The sequence below is a fragment of the Salmo salar genome, chromosome ssa12, assembly GCF_905237065.1.
Source record: "Salmo salar chromosome ssa12, Ssal_v3.1, whole genome shotgun sequence".
In the NCBI taxonomy this organism is placed as follows: domain Eukaryota; kingdom Metazoa; phylum Chordata; class Actinopteri; order Salmoniformes; family Salmonidae; genus Salmo; species Salmo salar.
This window is the reverse complement of record NC_059453.1, coordinates 37,948,798-37,967,537: the sequence shown is the minus strand read 5'-3', so window position 1 is coordinate 37,967,537 and position 18,740 is coordinate 37,948,798. Positions and strand designations below refer to the sequence as shown.

The window sequence follows — 18,740 nt, the reverse complement described above, 5'->3', positions numbered from 1 at the left end:
TCACCAAAAATGTGAATATTATCTGCCAAGACTACGAGGTCTGATAGGAATTCAGGGAACTTAGTGAGGATCGCTGTATATGGCCCAGGAGGCCTGTAAACAGTAGCTATAAAAAGTGATTGAGTAGGCTGCATAGAGTTCATGACTAGAAGCTCAAAAGATGAAAATGCAGTGTTTATTTTTGGTAAATTGACATTTGTTATCGTAAATGTTAGCAACACCTCCGCCTTTGCAGGATGCGCGGGGGATATGGTCACTAGTATAACCAGGAGGTGAGGCCTCATTTAACACAGTAAATTCATCAGGTTTAAGCCATGTTTCAGTCAGGCCAATCACATCAAGATTATGATCAGTTCATTGACTCTAACTGCCTTGGAAGTGAGGGATCTAACATTAAGTAGCCCTATTCTGAAATGTGAGATATCACAATCTCTTTCAGTAATGGCAGGAATGGAAGAGGTCTTTATTCCAGTGAGATTTCTAAGGCGAACACCGCCATGTTCAGTTTTGCCCAACCTAGATCGAGGCACAGACACGGTCTCAATGGTGATAGCTGAGCTGACTGCACTGACTGCTAGTGGCAGGCTCCACTAAGCTGGCAAGCTGGCTAACAGCCTGCTGCCTGGCCTGCACCCTCTCATTGTGGAGCTAGGGGAGTTAGAGCCCTGTCTATGTTCGTAGATAAGATGAGAGCACACCTCCAGTTAGGATGGAGTCCGTCCCTCCTCAACAGGCCAGGCTTGGTCCTGTTTGTGGGTGAGTCCCAAAAAGAGGGCCAATTATCTACAAATTCTATCTTTTGGGAGTGGCAGAAAACAGTTTTCAACCAACGATTGAGTTGTGAGACTCTGCTGTAGAGCTCATCACTGCCCCTAACTGGGAGGGGGCCAGAGACAATTATTCGATGCCGACACATCTTTCTAGCTGATTTACACGCTGAAGCTATGTTGCGCTTGGTTACCTCTGACTGTTTCATCCTAACATTGGTGCCGACGTGGATAACAATATCCCTATATTCTCTACACTCGCCAGTTTTAGCTTTAGCCATCACCATCTTCAGATTAGCCTTAACGTTGGGTAGCCATGCCCCCTGGTAAACAGTATATGATCGCTGGATGATTCATTTTAAGTCTAATACTGCGGGTAATGGAGTCGCCAATGACTAGGGTTTTAAATTGGTCAGAGCTAATGGTGGGAGGCTTCGGTGTCTCAGACCCCGTAACGGGAGGAGTAGAGACCAGAGAAGGCTCGGCCTCTGACTCCGACCCGTTGCTTAACCTCTCTAGGGTAGGTGGCACCAAATTGTCCCACCTACGTAACAGCCAGTGTAATCCCGTGGCGCGTTATTCAAAAACCTCAAAAATGCAAAAACTTCAATTTTTCAAACATATGACTATTTTACACCATTTTAAAGACAAGACTCTCGTTAATCTAACCACACTGTCCGATTTCAAAAAGGCTTTACAACGAAAGCAAAACATTAGATTATGTCAGCAGAGTACCCAGCCAGAAATAATCAGACACGCATTTTTCAAGCTAGCATATAATGTCACATAAACCCAAACCACAGCTAAATGCAGCACTAACCTTTGATGATCTTCATCAGATGACAACCCTAGGACATTATGTTATACAATACATGCATGTTTTGTTCAATCAAGTTCATATTTATATAAAAAACCAGCTTTTTACATTAGCATGTGACTAGCATGTGACTAGCATTCCCACCGAACACTGCCGGTGAATTTACTAAATTACTCACGATAAACGTTCACAAAAAGCATAACAATTATTTTAAGAATTATAGATACAGAACTCCTCTATGCACTCGATATGTCCAATTTTAAAATAGCTTTTCGGTGAAAGCACATTTTGCAATATTCTCAGTAGATAGCCTGGCATCACAGGGCTAGCTATTTAGACACCCAGCAAGTTTAGCACTCACCAAAGTCAAATTTACTATAAGAAAAATGTTATTACCTTTGCTGTCTTCGTCAGAATGCACTCCCAGGACTTCTACTTCAATAACAAATGTTGGTTTGGTTCAAAATAATCCATAGTTATATCCAAACAGCGGCGTTTTGTTAGTGCGTTCAAGACACTATCCGAAAGGGTAAATAAGGGTGACGAGCATGGCGCAATTCGTGACAAAATAATTCTAAATATTCCATTACCGTACTTTGAAGCATGTCAACCGCTGTTTCCGACCGGGAATCTGCGTTTAGGTAAACAGACGAAAGGAAATAAAGCATTCGGTCGACTCGGGCACGCACCTAAGCCCATAGTACTCTGATCGGCCACTTGCCAAAAGCGATAATGTGTTTCAGCCAGAGGCTGCCTCGATATCGTTCAGCTTTTTCCCGGGCTCTGAGAGCCTATGGGAGCCGTAGGAAGTGTCACGTTAGAGCAAAGATCCTCAGTCTTCAATAAAAAGAGCCAAGATGAAACACAACTTGTCAGACAGGCCACTTCCTGCATGGAATCTTCTCAGGTTTTGGCCTGCCATTTGAGTTCTGTTATACTCACAGACACCATTCAAACAGTTTTGGAAACTTTAGGGTGTTTTCTATCCAAAGCCAATAATTATATGCATATTCTAGTTACTGGGCAGGAGTAGTAACCAGATTAAATCGGGTACGTTTTTTATCCGGCCGTGTCAATACTGCCCCCTAGCCCTAACAGGTTAATGGGGAGAACCGGTTGAAAGTTTCTGTCGGCTGAATGAGCGACACCGGTGGAGCATTCCTACTGCATTTCCTTCCAGAAGCCATGAGAAAATTGTCCGGCTGCGGGGATTGTGCGAGGGGAATTAAACTACTGTCTGTGCTTACTGGTGTCACAGATGCTGTTTCATCCTTTTCTACACTTAAATTACCCTTACCTAACGATTGTGTCTGAAGCTGGGCTTGCAGCACAGCTATCCTCGCCATAAGGCGATCGTTCTCCTGTATATTATGAGGACATTGACTGCAATTAGAAGGCATCATGTTAATGTTACTACTTAGTTTCGGCTGGTGGAGGTCCTGACGAACCACTCCCAGATAAAGCATCCGGGGTGAAAAAGTTTAATGAAAAAAGTTGAGTGAGGGAAAAACAAAAAACAGGCCCTGACCCCAGTGATCTGCGTGAAGAGGAGGGAGAGAAAGAGGCCGGAGGGCAGGCTGCCTTTCTGAGGAGTCGGAGGCGATCAAATAAACCCCCACTCCCCTCAATTCTGCTTGCAAACATGCAATCTTTGGACAATAAAATGGACAAGTTATTGGGAAGATTAAACTACCAAGGGGACATTAAAAACTGTAACATCTTATGCTTCACAGAGTCGTGGCTGAATGACAACAATATCAACATACAGCTGGCTGGTTATACGATGTACCAGCAGGATAGAACAGCGGCGTCTGGTAAGACAAGGGGCGGCGGTATATGTATTTTTGTAACAACAGCTGGTGCACGAAATCTAAGGAAGTCTCGAGCTATTGCTCGCCTGAGGTAGAGTTTCTCACGATAAGCTGTATTCCTTGTAGCTGTTTACATACCACCACAGTCAGAGGCTGGCATTAAGATTGCATTGAATGAGCTGTATTCCGCCATAAGAAAACAAGAGAACGCTCACCCAGAGGCCGCGCTCCTTGTGGCCGGGGACTTTAATGCAGGGAAACTTAAATCAGTTTTACCAAATTTCTATCAGCATGTGAAATGTGCAACCAGAGGGAAAAGAACTCTGGACCACCTTTACTTCACACACAGAGACGCATACAAAGCTCTCCCTCTCCTTCCATTTGGCAAATCTGACCATATTTCCATCCTCCTGATTCCTGCTTGCAAGCAAAAATTAAATCAGGAAGCACCAGTGACTAGATCAATAAAAAAGTGGTCAGATGAATCATATGCTAAGCTACAGGACTGTTTTGCTAGCACAGACTGGAATAGGTTCTGGGATTCCTCCAATGGCATTGAGGAGTACACCACATCTGTCATTGGCTTCATCAATAAGTGCATCGATGACATCATCCCCACAGTGACCGTACGTACATACCCCAACCAGAAGCCATGGATTACATGCAGCATCCGCACTGAGCTAAAGGCTAGAGCTGCCACTTTCAAGGAGCGGGACCCTAACCTGGAAGCTTATAAGAAATCCCGCTATGCCCTCCGACGAACCATCAACCAGGCAAAGCGTCAATACAGGACTAAGATCAAATTGTACTACACCGGCTCTGATGCTCGTCGGATGTGGCAAGGCCTGTAAACCATGACAGACTACAAAGGGACGCACAGCCGAGAGCTGCCCAGTGGCACAAGCCTACCGGATGAGCTAAACTACTTCTGTGCTCGCTTCGAGGCAAATAACACTGAAATAGGCATGAGAGCACCAGCTGTACCGGAAGACTGTGTGATCACTCACTACGCAGCCGATGTGAGTAAGACCTTTAGACAGGTCAACATTCACAAGGCCGCAGGGCCAGACGGATTACCAGGACGTGTACTGCGAGCATGCACTGACCAACTAGCAAGTGTCTTCACTGACATTTTTAACCTCTCCCTGTCCGAGTCTGTAATACCAACATGTTTTAAGCAGACCACCATAGTGCCTGTGCCCAAGAACACTAAGGTAACCTGCCTAAATGGCTACCGACCCGTAGCACTCACGTCCGTATCCATGAAGTGACTTGAAAGGCTATTCATGGCTCACATCAACAATATCATCCCAGAAACCATAGACACACTCCAATTTGCATACCGCCCCAACAGATCCACAGATGATGCAGTCTCTATTGCACTCTACACTGCCCTTTCCCACCTTGACAAAAGGAACACCTATGTGAGAATGCTATTCATTGACTACAGCTCAGCGTTCAACACCATAGTGCCCTCAAAGCTCATCAATAAGCTAAGGACCCTGGGACTAAACACCTCCCTCTGCAACTGGATCCTGGACTTCCTGACGGGACACCCCCAGGTGATAAGGGTAGGTAACAACACATTCGCCATGCTGGTCCTCAACACGGGCCCCTCGGGGGTGCGTGCTCAGCCCCCTCCTGTACTTCCTGCTCACTCATGACTGCACGGCCAGGCACGACTCCAACACCATCATTAGATTTGCTGATGACACAACAGGGGTAGGCCTGATCACAGACAACAACGAGGCAGCCTATAGAGAGGTCAGAGACCTGGCAGTGTGGGGCCATGACAACAACCTCTCTGTCAACGTGATCAAAACAAAGGAGATGATTGTGGACTACAGGAAAAAGAGGACTGAGCATGCCCCCCTTCTCATCGACGGGGCTGCAGTGGAGCAGGTTGAGAGCTTCAAGTTCCTTGGTGTCCACATCACCAACAAACTAACATGGTATAAGCACACCATGATAGTTGTGAAGCGGGCACGACAAAACCTATTCCCCCTCAGGAGACTGAACAGATTTGGCATGGGTCCTTAGATCCTCAAAAGGTTCTACAGCTGCACTATTGAGAGCATCCTAACTGGTTGTATCACTGCCTGGTATGGCAACTGTTCGACCTCTGACCGCAAGGCACTACAGAGGGTAGGGCGAACGGCCCAGTACATCACACTGGGGCCAAGCTTCCTGCCATCCAGGACCTTTATACCAGGCGGAATCAGAAGAAGGCCCTAAAAATAGTCAGACTCCAGCCACCCTAGTCATAGACTGTTCTCCCTGCTACCACACGGCAAGCGGTACCCGGAGCGCCAAGTCTAGGACCAAGAGACTTCTAAACAGCTTCTACCCCCAAGCCATAAGACTCCTGAACATCTAGTCAAATTGCTACCAAGACTATTCGCATTGCCTCCCCCTACCCCAACACCACACCACTGCCACTCTCTGTTGTCATCTATGCATAGCCACTTTAATTAACTCTACCTACATGTACATACTACCTCAACTAACCAGTGCCCCCGCACATTGACTCTGTATACCGGCACCCCCTGTATATATTGTTATTTTTTACTGCTGCTCTTTAATTACTTATTTCTAATGCTTATCCGTATTATTTTAAACTGCACTGTCGGTTAGGAGCTCATAAGTAAGCATTTCGCTGTAAGGTCTACACCTCTTGTATTCAGCGCATGTTACTAATATAATTGGATTTGAAACAGTAGCTATAAAAAGTGATTGAGCAGGCTGCATAGATTTCATGACTAGAAGCTCAAAAGTTTTGCCCAACCTAGATCGAGGCACAGACACTGTCTCAATGGGGATAGCTGAGCTGACTACACTGACTGCTAGTGGCAGGCTCCACTAAGCTGGCAGGCTGGCTAACAGCCTGCTGCCTGTCCTGCACCCTATCTCATTGTGGAGCTAGGGGAGTTAGAGCGCTGTCTATGTTCGTAGATAAGATGACAGCACCCCTCCAGCTAGGATAGAGTCTGTCACTCCTCAGCAGGCCAGGCTTGGTCCTGTTTGTGGGTGAATCCCAGAAAGAGGGCCAATTATCTACAAATTCTATCTTTTGGGAGGGGCAGAAAACAGATGCTGCAGAAACGTGGGGGATACACAAGAAATGGTAGCCTGCACCCTGAGTTCACTGATCGCATGATCCAGGGCGACACTGTGCATGCATGCCATTGGTCGAAGCAGGCGGCGAAACTCCCGTGAAGTGCCATCTGAAGGGGCAGGACACCACCTTGGGTAATGGGAGAGGTTCTTCGTCCACTTCCACCACTCTTGACAATTGTGTTTCTGAATGTGAAGAAGGAAACACTTTTCATTGAACTCACATGTGGGAGACGCAACACTTTTGACAGCCGTGAACACTGTGGAACTCAGTTGAAAGGGTTTGCCTAAAATTCGTCCCACTCTGGGTACACGGGGCTACAGCAATCAGTGACGTACCCCGATTGGCAGTGCCACTTTTGGGTACTGTTGTCACAACAAGCCTCACTCGTTTAAGGCTGTAAGATGCGTACCGGTAACCATCTGGCACCCAGCGCAGTACCACATGCTTTAAAAAATGTTATTGTGGAGGTTACCCTACCAACCAGTCATAGGTACTGGCGACAAAGCGCCTTGTAACCTAGCTGAGAATGGGACAGACAACTCTGGAAAACTGACCCCTTCTGTGGTAACAGACGGGTGATTTGTGATTGAATCTAATTCCCAGGAATGAAATACATTGAGCTGGAGACAGACAGCTCATTTTGGGGCTCATATGAAACATAGAGACTGTGGGATAATAGCGTGGTCGTGTCCAACCCTGCTCGTTCCCTTGACTCCGCTACCAACAACTAATACGTCTATAGAGCCCATAACCGGTATCACTAGACATCTTATAGGGACTAGTGAGCTACAGGCAGGAGTCAGCAATGAATCACATTAATGAGCCACCTATGGGGGAGGGGCGTCCCCTTGTGGACAGAGACCCAACTTTTTACTCTCACCCTGGGGAGATTGATATACCATTTCATACCGAGGTGAATAGCGGAATAATTAAAGGAATGAATCCGAGCCTCAGCGGGATTGTATATCCTTCAACCGAAGTTGCGAGAGTGCTTCTCCCCCATAGTACACAACATGACCAAAAGTATGTGGACACCTGCTCGTCGAACATCTCATTACATGGCATTAGTATGGAGTTGGTCCCCGATTTGCTGATATAACCACCTCCACTCTTCTGGGAAGGTTTTCCACTAGGATTTGGAACATTAATGCGGGCACTGATGTTGGGCGATTAGGCCTGGCTCACAGTCGCCGTTCCAATTTATCCCAAATGTGTTTGATGGGGTTTCGGTCAGGGCTCTGTGCAGGCCAGTCAAGTTGTGCAGGCCAGTCTCAACAAACCATTTCTGTATGGACCTCGCTTTGTGCATGGGGGCATTGTCATGCTCAAACAGGAAAGGGCCTTCCCCAAACTCTTGCCACAAAGTTGATAGCACAGAATCGTCTAGAATGTCATCGTATGCTGTAACGTTAAGAATAGTTTATCTATCAACAGCAACTAGAGCTGCAAAGCAAGCAATGACATTAAGAATCACAGATAAATCTAACATGCATTGAAGTAAAAATCAAAGGCCTAAAGTAACTTTACATTACATACAAAAAATATGCCAAACAACCAGGCTTACATGAGGGAAAACCAATGAGTTTTTCATTTCTGGTATGGCAGCCAGGGCCATAAAGGTTGTAACTTACCATTTAGAAGAGCTGCAGCCTCCTCGATGATGTGCTGAACATCATGAGAAGTTTGCCAGCTGAACAAGCTATGTCTGTGTTCACTGAATACGTTCTTTATGATGGAGAACACATTTTTACACATTGCTGTAAATGCCCCCAAATGTTAATCCATGTTGCAGTACCAACAGCGCAGTCTGCATTACTGACAAAGGCCCGCAATATCTTTGAAGAACACTTGAGTGTTGTACATTTGTTTTGTTGCTGGCTGTGATTGCAATTTCACTTCACAAGAATGTGCAAGCCACAATAAACTCCTCTTCCACTGGTTCAGTTTTGGTTAGATCCAACAATGGCTCGACCATGTTCACATTCAAACAGTTTGGGCTCTCAGGATCCATGGCACATAAGAGCTTCCCACCAGTTGACAATTTCTTTCGCTAAATCGTGATGACATTTCCCCCAGCATGGCATCTAAAGTGCTCAAGAAAAGTCATTTACACTCCCTCTCTTCTCTATCATCATGCTGACCCAGTGTTCTTTCAACTACATAGTCTTGCAGAGTTTTACTCGTGAGGCTCTGTCGTTTGCTTGGAGATGGTGTGCTTGTGCCTCCTGGCATGCCTCCCAAGGATTTTTCAGCGCACTCATATGTACTGCGGACAAGTTTGAAACCAGTGTGCAGATCAATAGCTTCATACTGCAGTAACGTGTTAGGAAGGTCGAGGAGCCCCAGGATTGTGTGAGTCAACTTAAAAAACTTGGCTCTGTCACTGCTTTCAATAAGCCTGTGGCCTCAAGTCTCACATCTGTGCCATATGCACAAGTAGATTTGATTTCACCCAGCATCTCTGTGATATTGTCACTTGATTTCAAAATGACTGACACCGTGGCCAGTCTATCTCTGATCAAGAAATATTTTACATTTTTTCCCAGTGTACTGTGCAGCCATCGTGGGTTTCCTAAAGAAATTGTACTGGGAGCTACACACATTGAAAAAGTATTGAGTAAGTGTCAAGACAAACCTGTACTGGCTCCTCATCACCGAGGTAGTGAGGTGCTAGTGGCTGGGGTAACAGAGGTGCAGGTGCTTGTTGTGATCATACTCTCGTGCTGCTGGTGCTGGCTCTTCCTGTTCTTGTTGGTCAGCAGGCAGCACGGGGGGAAGGGTGGGTATTGCATTGGCTGCTAGGCTCCTCGACCTCTGTGGTCGGGCTAGCAGGCTGCTAGGTGAGCTCAGCATCAGCTGGCTAAAACCGGCACTTTTACTGAAACGTTGATTACTGTGCACTGTCCCTGTAAAAATAAAATCAACTCAAACCTAATGAAGCTAGCTGTAGCTGTCTGTGAGAAAAAAAACTTAATTTGACAAATTCTATGTGGGGGGTCCATTCCCAGCTTTGCCGTCCCATAAAGGCGGTCCTAGTGGAGACAAAGAATCAGTGAAACTTATTCTTAGTGACATAACATCACTGAGACTTTAGTCACAAACATCTTGTAATATTCTAGTTATGTTCTTATCTACACACACACACACTTGCTCTCTCACACAAACACAGATGCACACATTCACTCAGGACCTCCTCCCAAGCTTACTCAACCATCAAATCTTAAGAAAACTTTGTCAAAGCAAAGGAACTAGGGCTTTACAATGATGGTAAAAAAAAAATTGGCGACATTTTTATTTTAAGTGGATTAAAATCTTACAGTGGGGGAAAAAAGTATTTGATCCCCTACTGATTTTGTACGTTTGCCCACTTACAAAGAAATGCTCAGTCTATAATTTTAATGGTAGGTTTATTTGAACAGTGAGAGACAGAATAACAACACAAAAATCCAGAAAAACACGTCAAAAATGTTATAAAATGATTTGCATTTTAATGAGGGAAATAATTATTTGACTCCTCTGCAAAACATGACTTAGTACTTGGTGGCAAAACCCTTGTTGGCAATCACAGAGGTCAGATGTTTCTTGTAGTTGGCCACCAGGTTTGCACACATCTCAGGAAGGATTTTGTCCCACTCCTCTTTGTAGATCTTCTCCAAGTCATTAAGGTTTCGAGGCTGACGTTTGGCAACTCGAACCTTCAGCTCCCTCCACAGATTTTCTATGGGATTAAGGTCTGGAGACTGGCTAGGCCACTCCAGGACCTTAATGTGCTTCTTCTTGAGCCACTCCTTTGTTGCCTTGGCCATGTGTTTTGGGTCATTGTCATGCTGGAATACCCATATTCAATGCCCTGGCTGAGGGAAGGATGTTCTCACCCAAGATTTGACGATACATGGCCCCATCCATCGTCCCTTTGATGCGGTGAAGTTGTCCTGTCCCCTTAGCAGAAAAACACCCCCAAAGCATAATGTTTCCACCTCCATGTTTGACGGTGGAGATGGTGTTCTTGGGGTCATAGGCAGCATTCCTCCTCCTCCAAACACGGCGAGTTGAGTTGATGTCAAATAGCTCCATTTTGGTCTCATCTGACCACAACACTTTCACCAGTTGTCCTCTGAATCATTCAGATGTTCATTGGCAAACTTCAGACGGGCATGTATATGTATTCTTGAGCAGGGGAACCTTGCGGGCACTGCAGGATTTCAGTCCTTCACGGCATAGTGTGTTACCAATTGTTTTCTTGGTGACTATGGTCCCAGCTGCCTTGAGATCATTGACAAGATCCTCCCGTGTAGTTCTGGGCTGATTCCTCACCGTTATCATGATCATTGCAACCCCATGAGGTGAGATCTTGCATGGAGCCCCAGGCCGAGGGATATTGACAGTTCTTTTGTGTTTCTTCCATTTGCGAATAATCGCACCAAATGTTGTCACCTTCTCACCAAGCTGCTTGGCGATGGTCTTGTAGCCCATTCCAGCCTTGTGTAGGTCTACAATCTTGTCCCTGACATCCTTGGAGAGCTCTTTGGTCTTGGTCATGGTGGAGAGTTTGGAATCTGATTGATTGATTGCTTCTGTGGACAGGTGTCTTTTTTTTACAGGTAACAAGCTGCGGTTAGGAGCACTCCCTTTAAGAGTGTGCTCCTAATCTCAGCTCGTTACCTATATAAAAGACACCTGGGAGCCAGAAATCTTTCTGATTGAGAGGGGGTCAAATACTTATTTCCCTCATTAAAATGCAAATCAATTTATAACATTTTTGACGTGCGTTTTTCTGGATATTTTTGTTATTCTGTCTCTCACTGTTCAAATAAACCTACCATTAAAATTATAGACTGATCCTTTCTTTATCAGTGGGCAAACATACAAAATCAGCAGGGGATCAAATACTTTTCCCCCCCCACTGTACTATAAGTTGGAAAAACATGAGGAGTGACATGTCAAAATGCAGATTTGAGTTTTCTATGTGGGCTTTTAAAAGTTAAATATTGGTGCAGAATTTCTACTTCAATTATCTAAGTGGACCGACCATTCAAGTAAGTTGTATCCACAGGGAATGGTCACTGGAACCTTCAGTATTTTTTATTGTTTAATTTAACCTTTATTTAGCTAGGCAAGTCAGTTAAGAACAAATTCTTATTTACAATGATGGCCTACTGGGGAACAGTGGGTTAACTGCCTTGTTCATGGGCAGGACGACAGATTTTTACCTTGTCAGCTCGGGATTCGATCCAGCAACCTTTTGGTTACTGGCCCAATGCTCTAGAGCTCTTACCTGCCACCCCAGTAGATCCAGATAGATTGAAAAATGGATCAAGTCTATGGCTTCTGCCATGTTGATACACAAACTAACAGTCTGAGCAGCAGAATGTCAGTATAAGTTATAACTGTTTGTTCTGAGGAGTAGGAGTGGCTTCCACTGAGCTCACCTGTATACTGTCAAAGGTCACCTCCTGGTTTTGTGAAACCTAACCCCGAGGACAGAAAGTAATTGCGTTGGGTTATACAGTAAATAAAGGACTCCTGAGGCATCATCCAGCAAGAAATGTGTTGTTCTGCTTTCTCTCTCGATGCAAACTGGTCAAGGGATACATACAGAAACAAGTTGCAGTCTGCTGCAGCAGTAGCGGTGAATCACCTCTGTGGAAATGATTAATCATTGGAATTCAGGGCCAGCTGAACACAATAGATGTGAAAGTGGAAGAGAGTCACTGATGCTATGTTTCGCTTGAGCAAAGAGGAGGACGGCATATTCTCACCAGGGTAAACTAGAATAGCTGCTAGAAGATGACTCAGCAGTCAGGCAGCTTGCAGGTGAGCATGTTTTTCCTGTTTTAAAGTCTCTCTTAATCTCAAGGCAAAGGTGTCAACTTAATGTATCTAGATGTACGGTAGCATATGGTTTCTGTTAAGACATTTCTAAACAATGTTATTATTTGACACAGAAAATATATTACACAGCAAATATAGGATATTTCATGCCAGTTTCTACATGCCAGCTTGTTTGTATAATGCCTAGGTCTGGTTTTGACTGGAATTATATCCAACAACCTTACCACCTGCAATCATGTGTCTCATAATAAAGGGATGTCTTATCTGGGCTGAGTATTTTGTTGATTATTGTGCTCAACGTACTGCACACATTTTTACAATGTCGTTTTATCATAAAATATGCTGAGCTCTCAGACGATATTCATATATTGAAGATAATCCTGTTCTCAACCTGCCCCATTGTTCAATACGTGCTCTTTCAAAACCTGAAGGTTAGCTAGTCCTGATGCCTCTAATATGCTTAGTTGGCCTTTTATGCTATCTTAAAACCTGTCTGGGGTATGTGGGACGCGAGCATCCCACCGGCGGGACACTGCCAACAGCCAGTGAAATAGCAGGGCGCCAAATTCAAAACAACAAAAATCTCATAATTCAAATTTCTCAAACATACAACTATTTTACACCATTTTAACCTCTATGGGCTAGGTGGGACGCTTGTGTAAAAAAGCTGGTTTTTGATATAAATATGAACTTGATTGAACAAAACATGCATGCATTGTATAACATAATGTCCTAGGGTTGTCATCTGATGAAGATCATCAAAGGTTAGTGCTGCATTTAGCTGTGGTTTTGTTTTTTGTGACATTATATGCTAGCTTGAAAAATGGGTGTCTGATTATTTCTGGCTGGGTACTCTGCTGACATAATCTAATGTTTTGCTTTCGCTGTAAAGCCTTTTTGAAATCGGACAGTGTGGTTAGATTAACGAGAGTCTTGTCTTTAAAATGCTGTAAAATAGTCATATGTTTGAAAAATGGAAGTTTTCGGATTTTAGAGGAGTTTGTATTTCGCGCCACGCCCATCATTGGATAATGGAGCAGGTGTTCCGCTAGCGGAACGTCTAGATGTAAGAGGTTAATGCAACCGCTGTGTCAGATTTCAAAAAAACTTTACAGCGAAAGCACACTTTGCAATAATCTGAGTACAGCGTTCAGACACGAAACCAAACCCGCCATTTTGTGGAGTCAACAAAACTCAGAAATAATATTATAAATATTCACTTACCTTTGATGGTCTTCGTCGGAATGCACTCCCAGGAATCCCAGTTCCCCAATAAATGTTCATTTATTTTGATAAAGTCCATATATATCTCCAAATACCTCCTTTTTGTTCGCGCGTTCAGTCGAGTACTCCAAATGCGCTGTGCTCGCGCATTAAGTTCAGACGAAAAGGCAAAAAAGTTATACTACAGTTTGTGGAAACATGTCAAACGATATATAGAATCAATCTTTAGGATGTTTTTTATCATAAATCTTCCATAATATTCCAACCGGACGATTCCTTTGTCTTCAAAAAAGAAAAGGAACACAGCTAACTCTCATGTGAGTGCGTGCCACTGAGCTCATGTCATTTTCTCTCTCATCTACTTCCAGGAGCTCTTATTCTCTCCCTATTCACAGTAGAAGCATGAAACAACGTTCTAAAGACTGTTGACATCTAGTGGAAGCCGTAGGAAGTGCAAAATGAACCCTAAGTCACTGTATACTGTATAGGCAATCACTTGAAAAACTACAAACCTCAGATTTCCACACTTCCTGGTTGGATTTTTCTCAGGTTTTTGCCTGCCATATGAGTTCTGTTATACTCACAGACATCATTCAAACAGTTTTAGAAACTTGTGTTTTCTATCCAAATCTACAAATAATATGCATATCCTACCTTCTGAGCCTGAGTAGCAGGCAGTTTACTACGGGCATGCCTTTCATCCGGACGTCAAAATACTGCCCCCTACCCTAGAGAAGTTTTAAAGAATGAAAAATAGAACAAATCTCTAATGGCAAAATATGTAAAAGATATGCTCTCTTTCTTCCACAGACTTGAATGGTGCAGAGATGAATGCTTTTTGCACAATTCTTGCGGCACTCACCATGATCTCTTGTGTGTTGGGGGACAATTCCGGACAGTACTCCTATGGCTCTGATATCACAGAGGCAGCCAACTTTGCCATTGCCTTCCATAATCGCATGAACAAATATGCTTTTGCATACAAGGTCGTCGACATTCTATCTGCCACACCACAGGTCTGTAGACTGCACACTTGCACACCACTTGCAGTAAAATATTATTTGTTTTATAATAGTTATAAATACTTCAGAACTAACTGAACTGAAAAAATACTTAATCACTAATTTAACAAAAAATTGTAATTATGTCCTTGGATTTGGCACTAGACTTGAATGAGAATATTTAAAGTATAAACGTAGATTAAAGTATTCACCTTACGTAAATATTTCTGTTGACTTTTAGATTTACCCTCCTGCTCGGGTGAAGCACACCATGACTGTCAAAGTGGGACAGACTGTGTGTAAGAATGAAGCCAATGTAAACTTGGCTGATTGCAGCCTGCAGAATTCTCTGGATCTCAAGGTAATGTATACTTTACCTGCTAAATCACCATTCACCTTGAAGTAAATAGTTAGCCTACAGTATATATTAATAAGATTACCTGAGCTCTTATGATATACACAGTATTCGCCAGTTTCCCAGACCAAGATTAAACCTAGTCCTGGACTAAAAAGCACTTTCAGTGGAGATTGGTCCAGGCTCATCCGGGCCACGGAAACTGGCCCTAAAATATTTAAGTATCTGATGATGTCTGTCTCTCTCTTTTCAGACAATGATCTGCCATTTTGTCGTGCTTGAGGTCCCACATTCTGCCTTTCCAACTCCAAGCTACCTTCTGGTGGACCAGTGTAATTGACATGGACTTGGAATTTCAGTTTGTCAAAGCATTCTGGAATGAACTAACCCTGCTGCTGCATCACCATACATCTACAATTCTTTAAAAGCATTTTATTGTCAACACAAACACAATATTTGAAGCTTGACATTTAAACTTTGATTCACAGTCTTTGAACTCCACAGTCAAGTTCTACTGATTAATTAAGAGGTTAATAAATTACTTTAAAAAGGGAGTTTTTGTGTTTTACTTGATTTAATTTATTTTTAATTTGTCATATTTCTTAGTAGTAGGAACACATTGGTATACTTTATTTCACCATGGTTTTAAAAAGTGTCTTTGATGTAGGCCTATAAATGTTTACATTTAGAATGGCAGAGAAACTATTACACATACTACACGATTACACAATACACATAACTTGCATGACCTATATACAGAAAAGCCATTCTTCATTACCATGTAGTCTACCTTTATGAGCACTGGAAGCAACACTTGTCAATGTGTTTGAAAGTTGGCTTGCTTCCCTGCCACACAGGTCAGCCTGCCACACAGGTCAGAGCAGGAAGGGGAGAGACCAAACACAGGTGCACTTCTTCCACTGCTGTAAGGAACATCAGATATAAGAGACATGAGGTCATCTTCGGCAATGTTCTCTCAGGGTGTTCTTTCTGTCACAGACGTGTTAAATTCTCATGCAGTCGATACCCAAGTTGTGTATGTATAAAAAAGGGCACTGAGCCCTGGACTACATCATTTCAGTAGAGGTGTTCTTTTAGAATGAGGGGTGCTGTAGCTCTGCTGGTGTTGCTGTTCTGTCTGGGACATGGGCTCAGGGAGAGAGTGGAGGGTTCAGAGATAATTACATTACTCAACAGTGTCACAGGGAAGGGGGCGATAGCAGGGTGCAAGAGGTTCAATGCTTGATGATCTGAGCGCCCCCCTGAGTTGATGAGTACAATTTCAGTAGATCACTGTTGGGCTAGTAGATCAGACAGGAACTTTGGGACAAGGTCATTTAGTGCTTTGAATGTGGTTCATATTGCCTTATTGAGGATTCAGGACTTGGACAAGGAGTCAGTGAAGCTTAAAGACGCAAAAATGATTTGGTCAAATTCGTAGTGAGTCAACACCCTTGATGCTGTGCTCTGAACATATTAGGAATTTTGCTCAGGCTTTTGGAAGTGAAAAGGGTATTGCTATAGTAAAGTTTGGAAAATGCTAATTTGATGTAGGCCTACTTCGCACACTCATCTGGAGAGAAGGTAAAAAAATATATATGTTTTATTGTCACACAGTAGATACAGTGGTGGAAAAGGTACCCAACTGTCATGCTTCAGTAAAAGTAAAGATACCTTAATAGAAAATGACTCAAGTAAAAGTGAAAGTCACCCAGTAAAATACTATTTGAGTAAAAGTCTAAAAGTATTTGGTTTTAAATATACTTAAGTATCAAGAGTAAAAGTAAAAGTATACATTTCAAATTGCTTATATTAAACAAACCAGACGACACAATGTTAATGTTTTTTGTTGTTGTGGATAGCCAGGGACACACTCCAACACTCAGACATAAATTACAAATGAAGCATTTGTGTTTAGTGAGTCTTCCAGATCAGAAGCAGTAGAGATGACCAGGAATATTCTCTTGATAAGTGTGTGAATTTGATCATTTTCCTGTCCTGCTAAGCATTCAAAATGTAACAAGTACTTTTGGGTGTCAGGGAAAATGTATGGAGTAAAAGGTACATTATTTTCTTTAGGAATGTAATGAAGTAAGTAAAATTAAAAGTTGTCAAACATATTAATAGTAAAGTACAGATACCCACCAAAACTACTTAAGTAGTACTTTGAAGTATTTTTATTTAAGTATTTCACACCACTGAATAGGTGCAGTGAAATGTGTTGTTTTAAGGGGTCAAATAAAAAATCAAATCAATCTTTATTTGTCACATGCGACGAATACAACAAGTGTAGCCATTAAGTTTGCTGACGACACATTAGTGGCAGGCCTGTTCACCGACAACGATGAGACAGCCTATAAGGAGGAGGTCAGAGAACTGGCAGTGTGGTGCCAGGACAACAACCTCTCCCTCAATGTGAGCAAGACAAAGGAGCTACCTTCTGTAGCGCCTTATGGTCAGATGCCGAGCAGTTGCTATACCAGGCGGTGATGCAACCGGTCAGGATGCTCTTGATGGTGCAGCTGTCTAACTTTTTGAGGGTCTGGGCACCCATATCAAATCTTTTCAGTCTCCCGAGGGGAAAAATGTTTTGTCCTGCCCTCTTCATGACTGTCTTGGTGTGTTTGGACCATGATAGGTCGTTGGTGATGTGGACACCAAGGAACTTGAAACTCTTGACCTGCTCCACTACAGCCCCATCATTGATGTTAATGGGGGCCTGTTCGGCCCACCTTTTCCTGTAGTCCACGATCAGCTCCTTTGTCTTGCTCACATTGAGGGAGAGGTTGTTGTCCTGGCACCACACTGCCAGTTCTCTGACCTCCTCCTTATAGGCTGTCTCATCGTTGTCGGTGATCAGGCCTGCCACTGTTGTGTCGTCAGCAAACTTAATGATGGTGTTGGAGTCGTGTTTGGCCACGCAGTTGTGGGTGAACAGGGAGTACAGGAGGGGACTAAGTACACACCCCTGAGGGGCCCCAGTGTTAAGGATCAGCCTGGCAGACGTGTTGTTTCCTACCCTTACCACCTGGGGGTGGCCCGTCAGAAAGTCCAGGATCCGGTTGCAGAGGGAGGTGTTTAGTCCTAGCGTCCTTAGCTTAGTGCTGAACTTTGTGGGCACTATGGTGTTGAATGCTGAGCTTTAGTCCATGAATAGCATTCTTACATAGGTGTTACTTTTGCCCAGGTGGGAAAGGGCAGTGTGGAGTGCAATTGAGATTGCGTCATCTGTGAATCTGTTGGGGCGGTATGCAAATTGGAGTGGGTCTAGGTTACCCGGGAGGAGGCTGTTGATGTGAGGCATGACCAGCCTTTCAAAGCACTTCATAGCTACCGACGTGAGTGCTACTGGGCGGTAATCATTTAGGCAGGTTACCTTCGCTTCCTTGGGCACAGGGACTATGGTGGTCTGCTTGAAACATGTAGGTATTACAGACTCAGTCAGGGAGAGGTTGAAAATGTCAGTGAAGACAATTGCCAGTTTGTCCGCGCATGCTTTGAGTACATGTCCTGGTAATCCATCTGGCACGGGGCTTTGTGAATGTTTACCTGTTTAGAGGTCTTGCTCACATAAACTACAGAGAGCGTTATCACAGTCATCCAGAACAGCTGGTGCTCTCGTGCATGCTTCAGTGTTGCTTGCCTCGAAGCGAGCATAAAAGGCATTTAGCTCATCTGGTAGGCTCGCGTCACTGGTCAGCCATTGCTTTGAGGTTGCTGATGACCTCCCTCAGGGATTCTCGCTCTTTCTTCGGAGCTAATTTATCCCACATTTCAGTGAATTCGCCGTGGGTGGCCAGGTTTTCCAATATATC

General features: G+C 43.8%; 1 protein-coding gene across 2 annotated transcripts in view; it reads left to right on the top strand.

The window, feature by feature from the left end:
• The window catches only part of LOC106564776 (zinc finger protein with KRAB and SCAN domains 1), a 30,360-nt gene extending 14,881 nt beyond the window's left edge, over positions 1-15,479 (top strand). For both annotated transcript variants that reach the window (XM_014131139.2, XM_014131138.2), the window contains 3 exons: positions 14,380-14,585; positions 14,812-14,931; positions 15,179-15,479. In XM_014131139.2, coding sequence (XP_013986614.1) covers positions 14,380-14,585; positions 14,812-14,931; positions 15,179-15,265 — 413 coding nt within the window. In that variant the 3' untranslated portion in view covers positions 15,266-15,479. The remainder of the gene's footprint in view (positions 1-14,379; positions 14,586-14,811; positions 14,932-15,178) is intronic.
• The last annotated feature ends 3,261 nt before the right edge of the window (positions 15,480-18,740 follow it).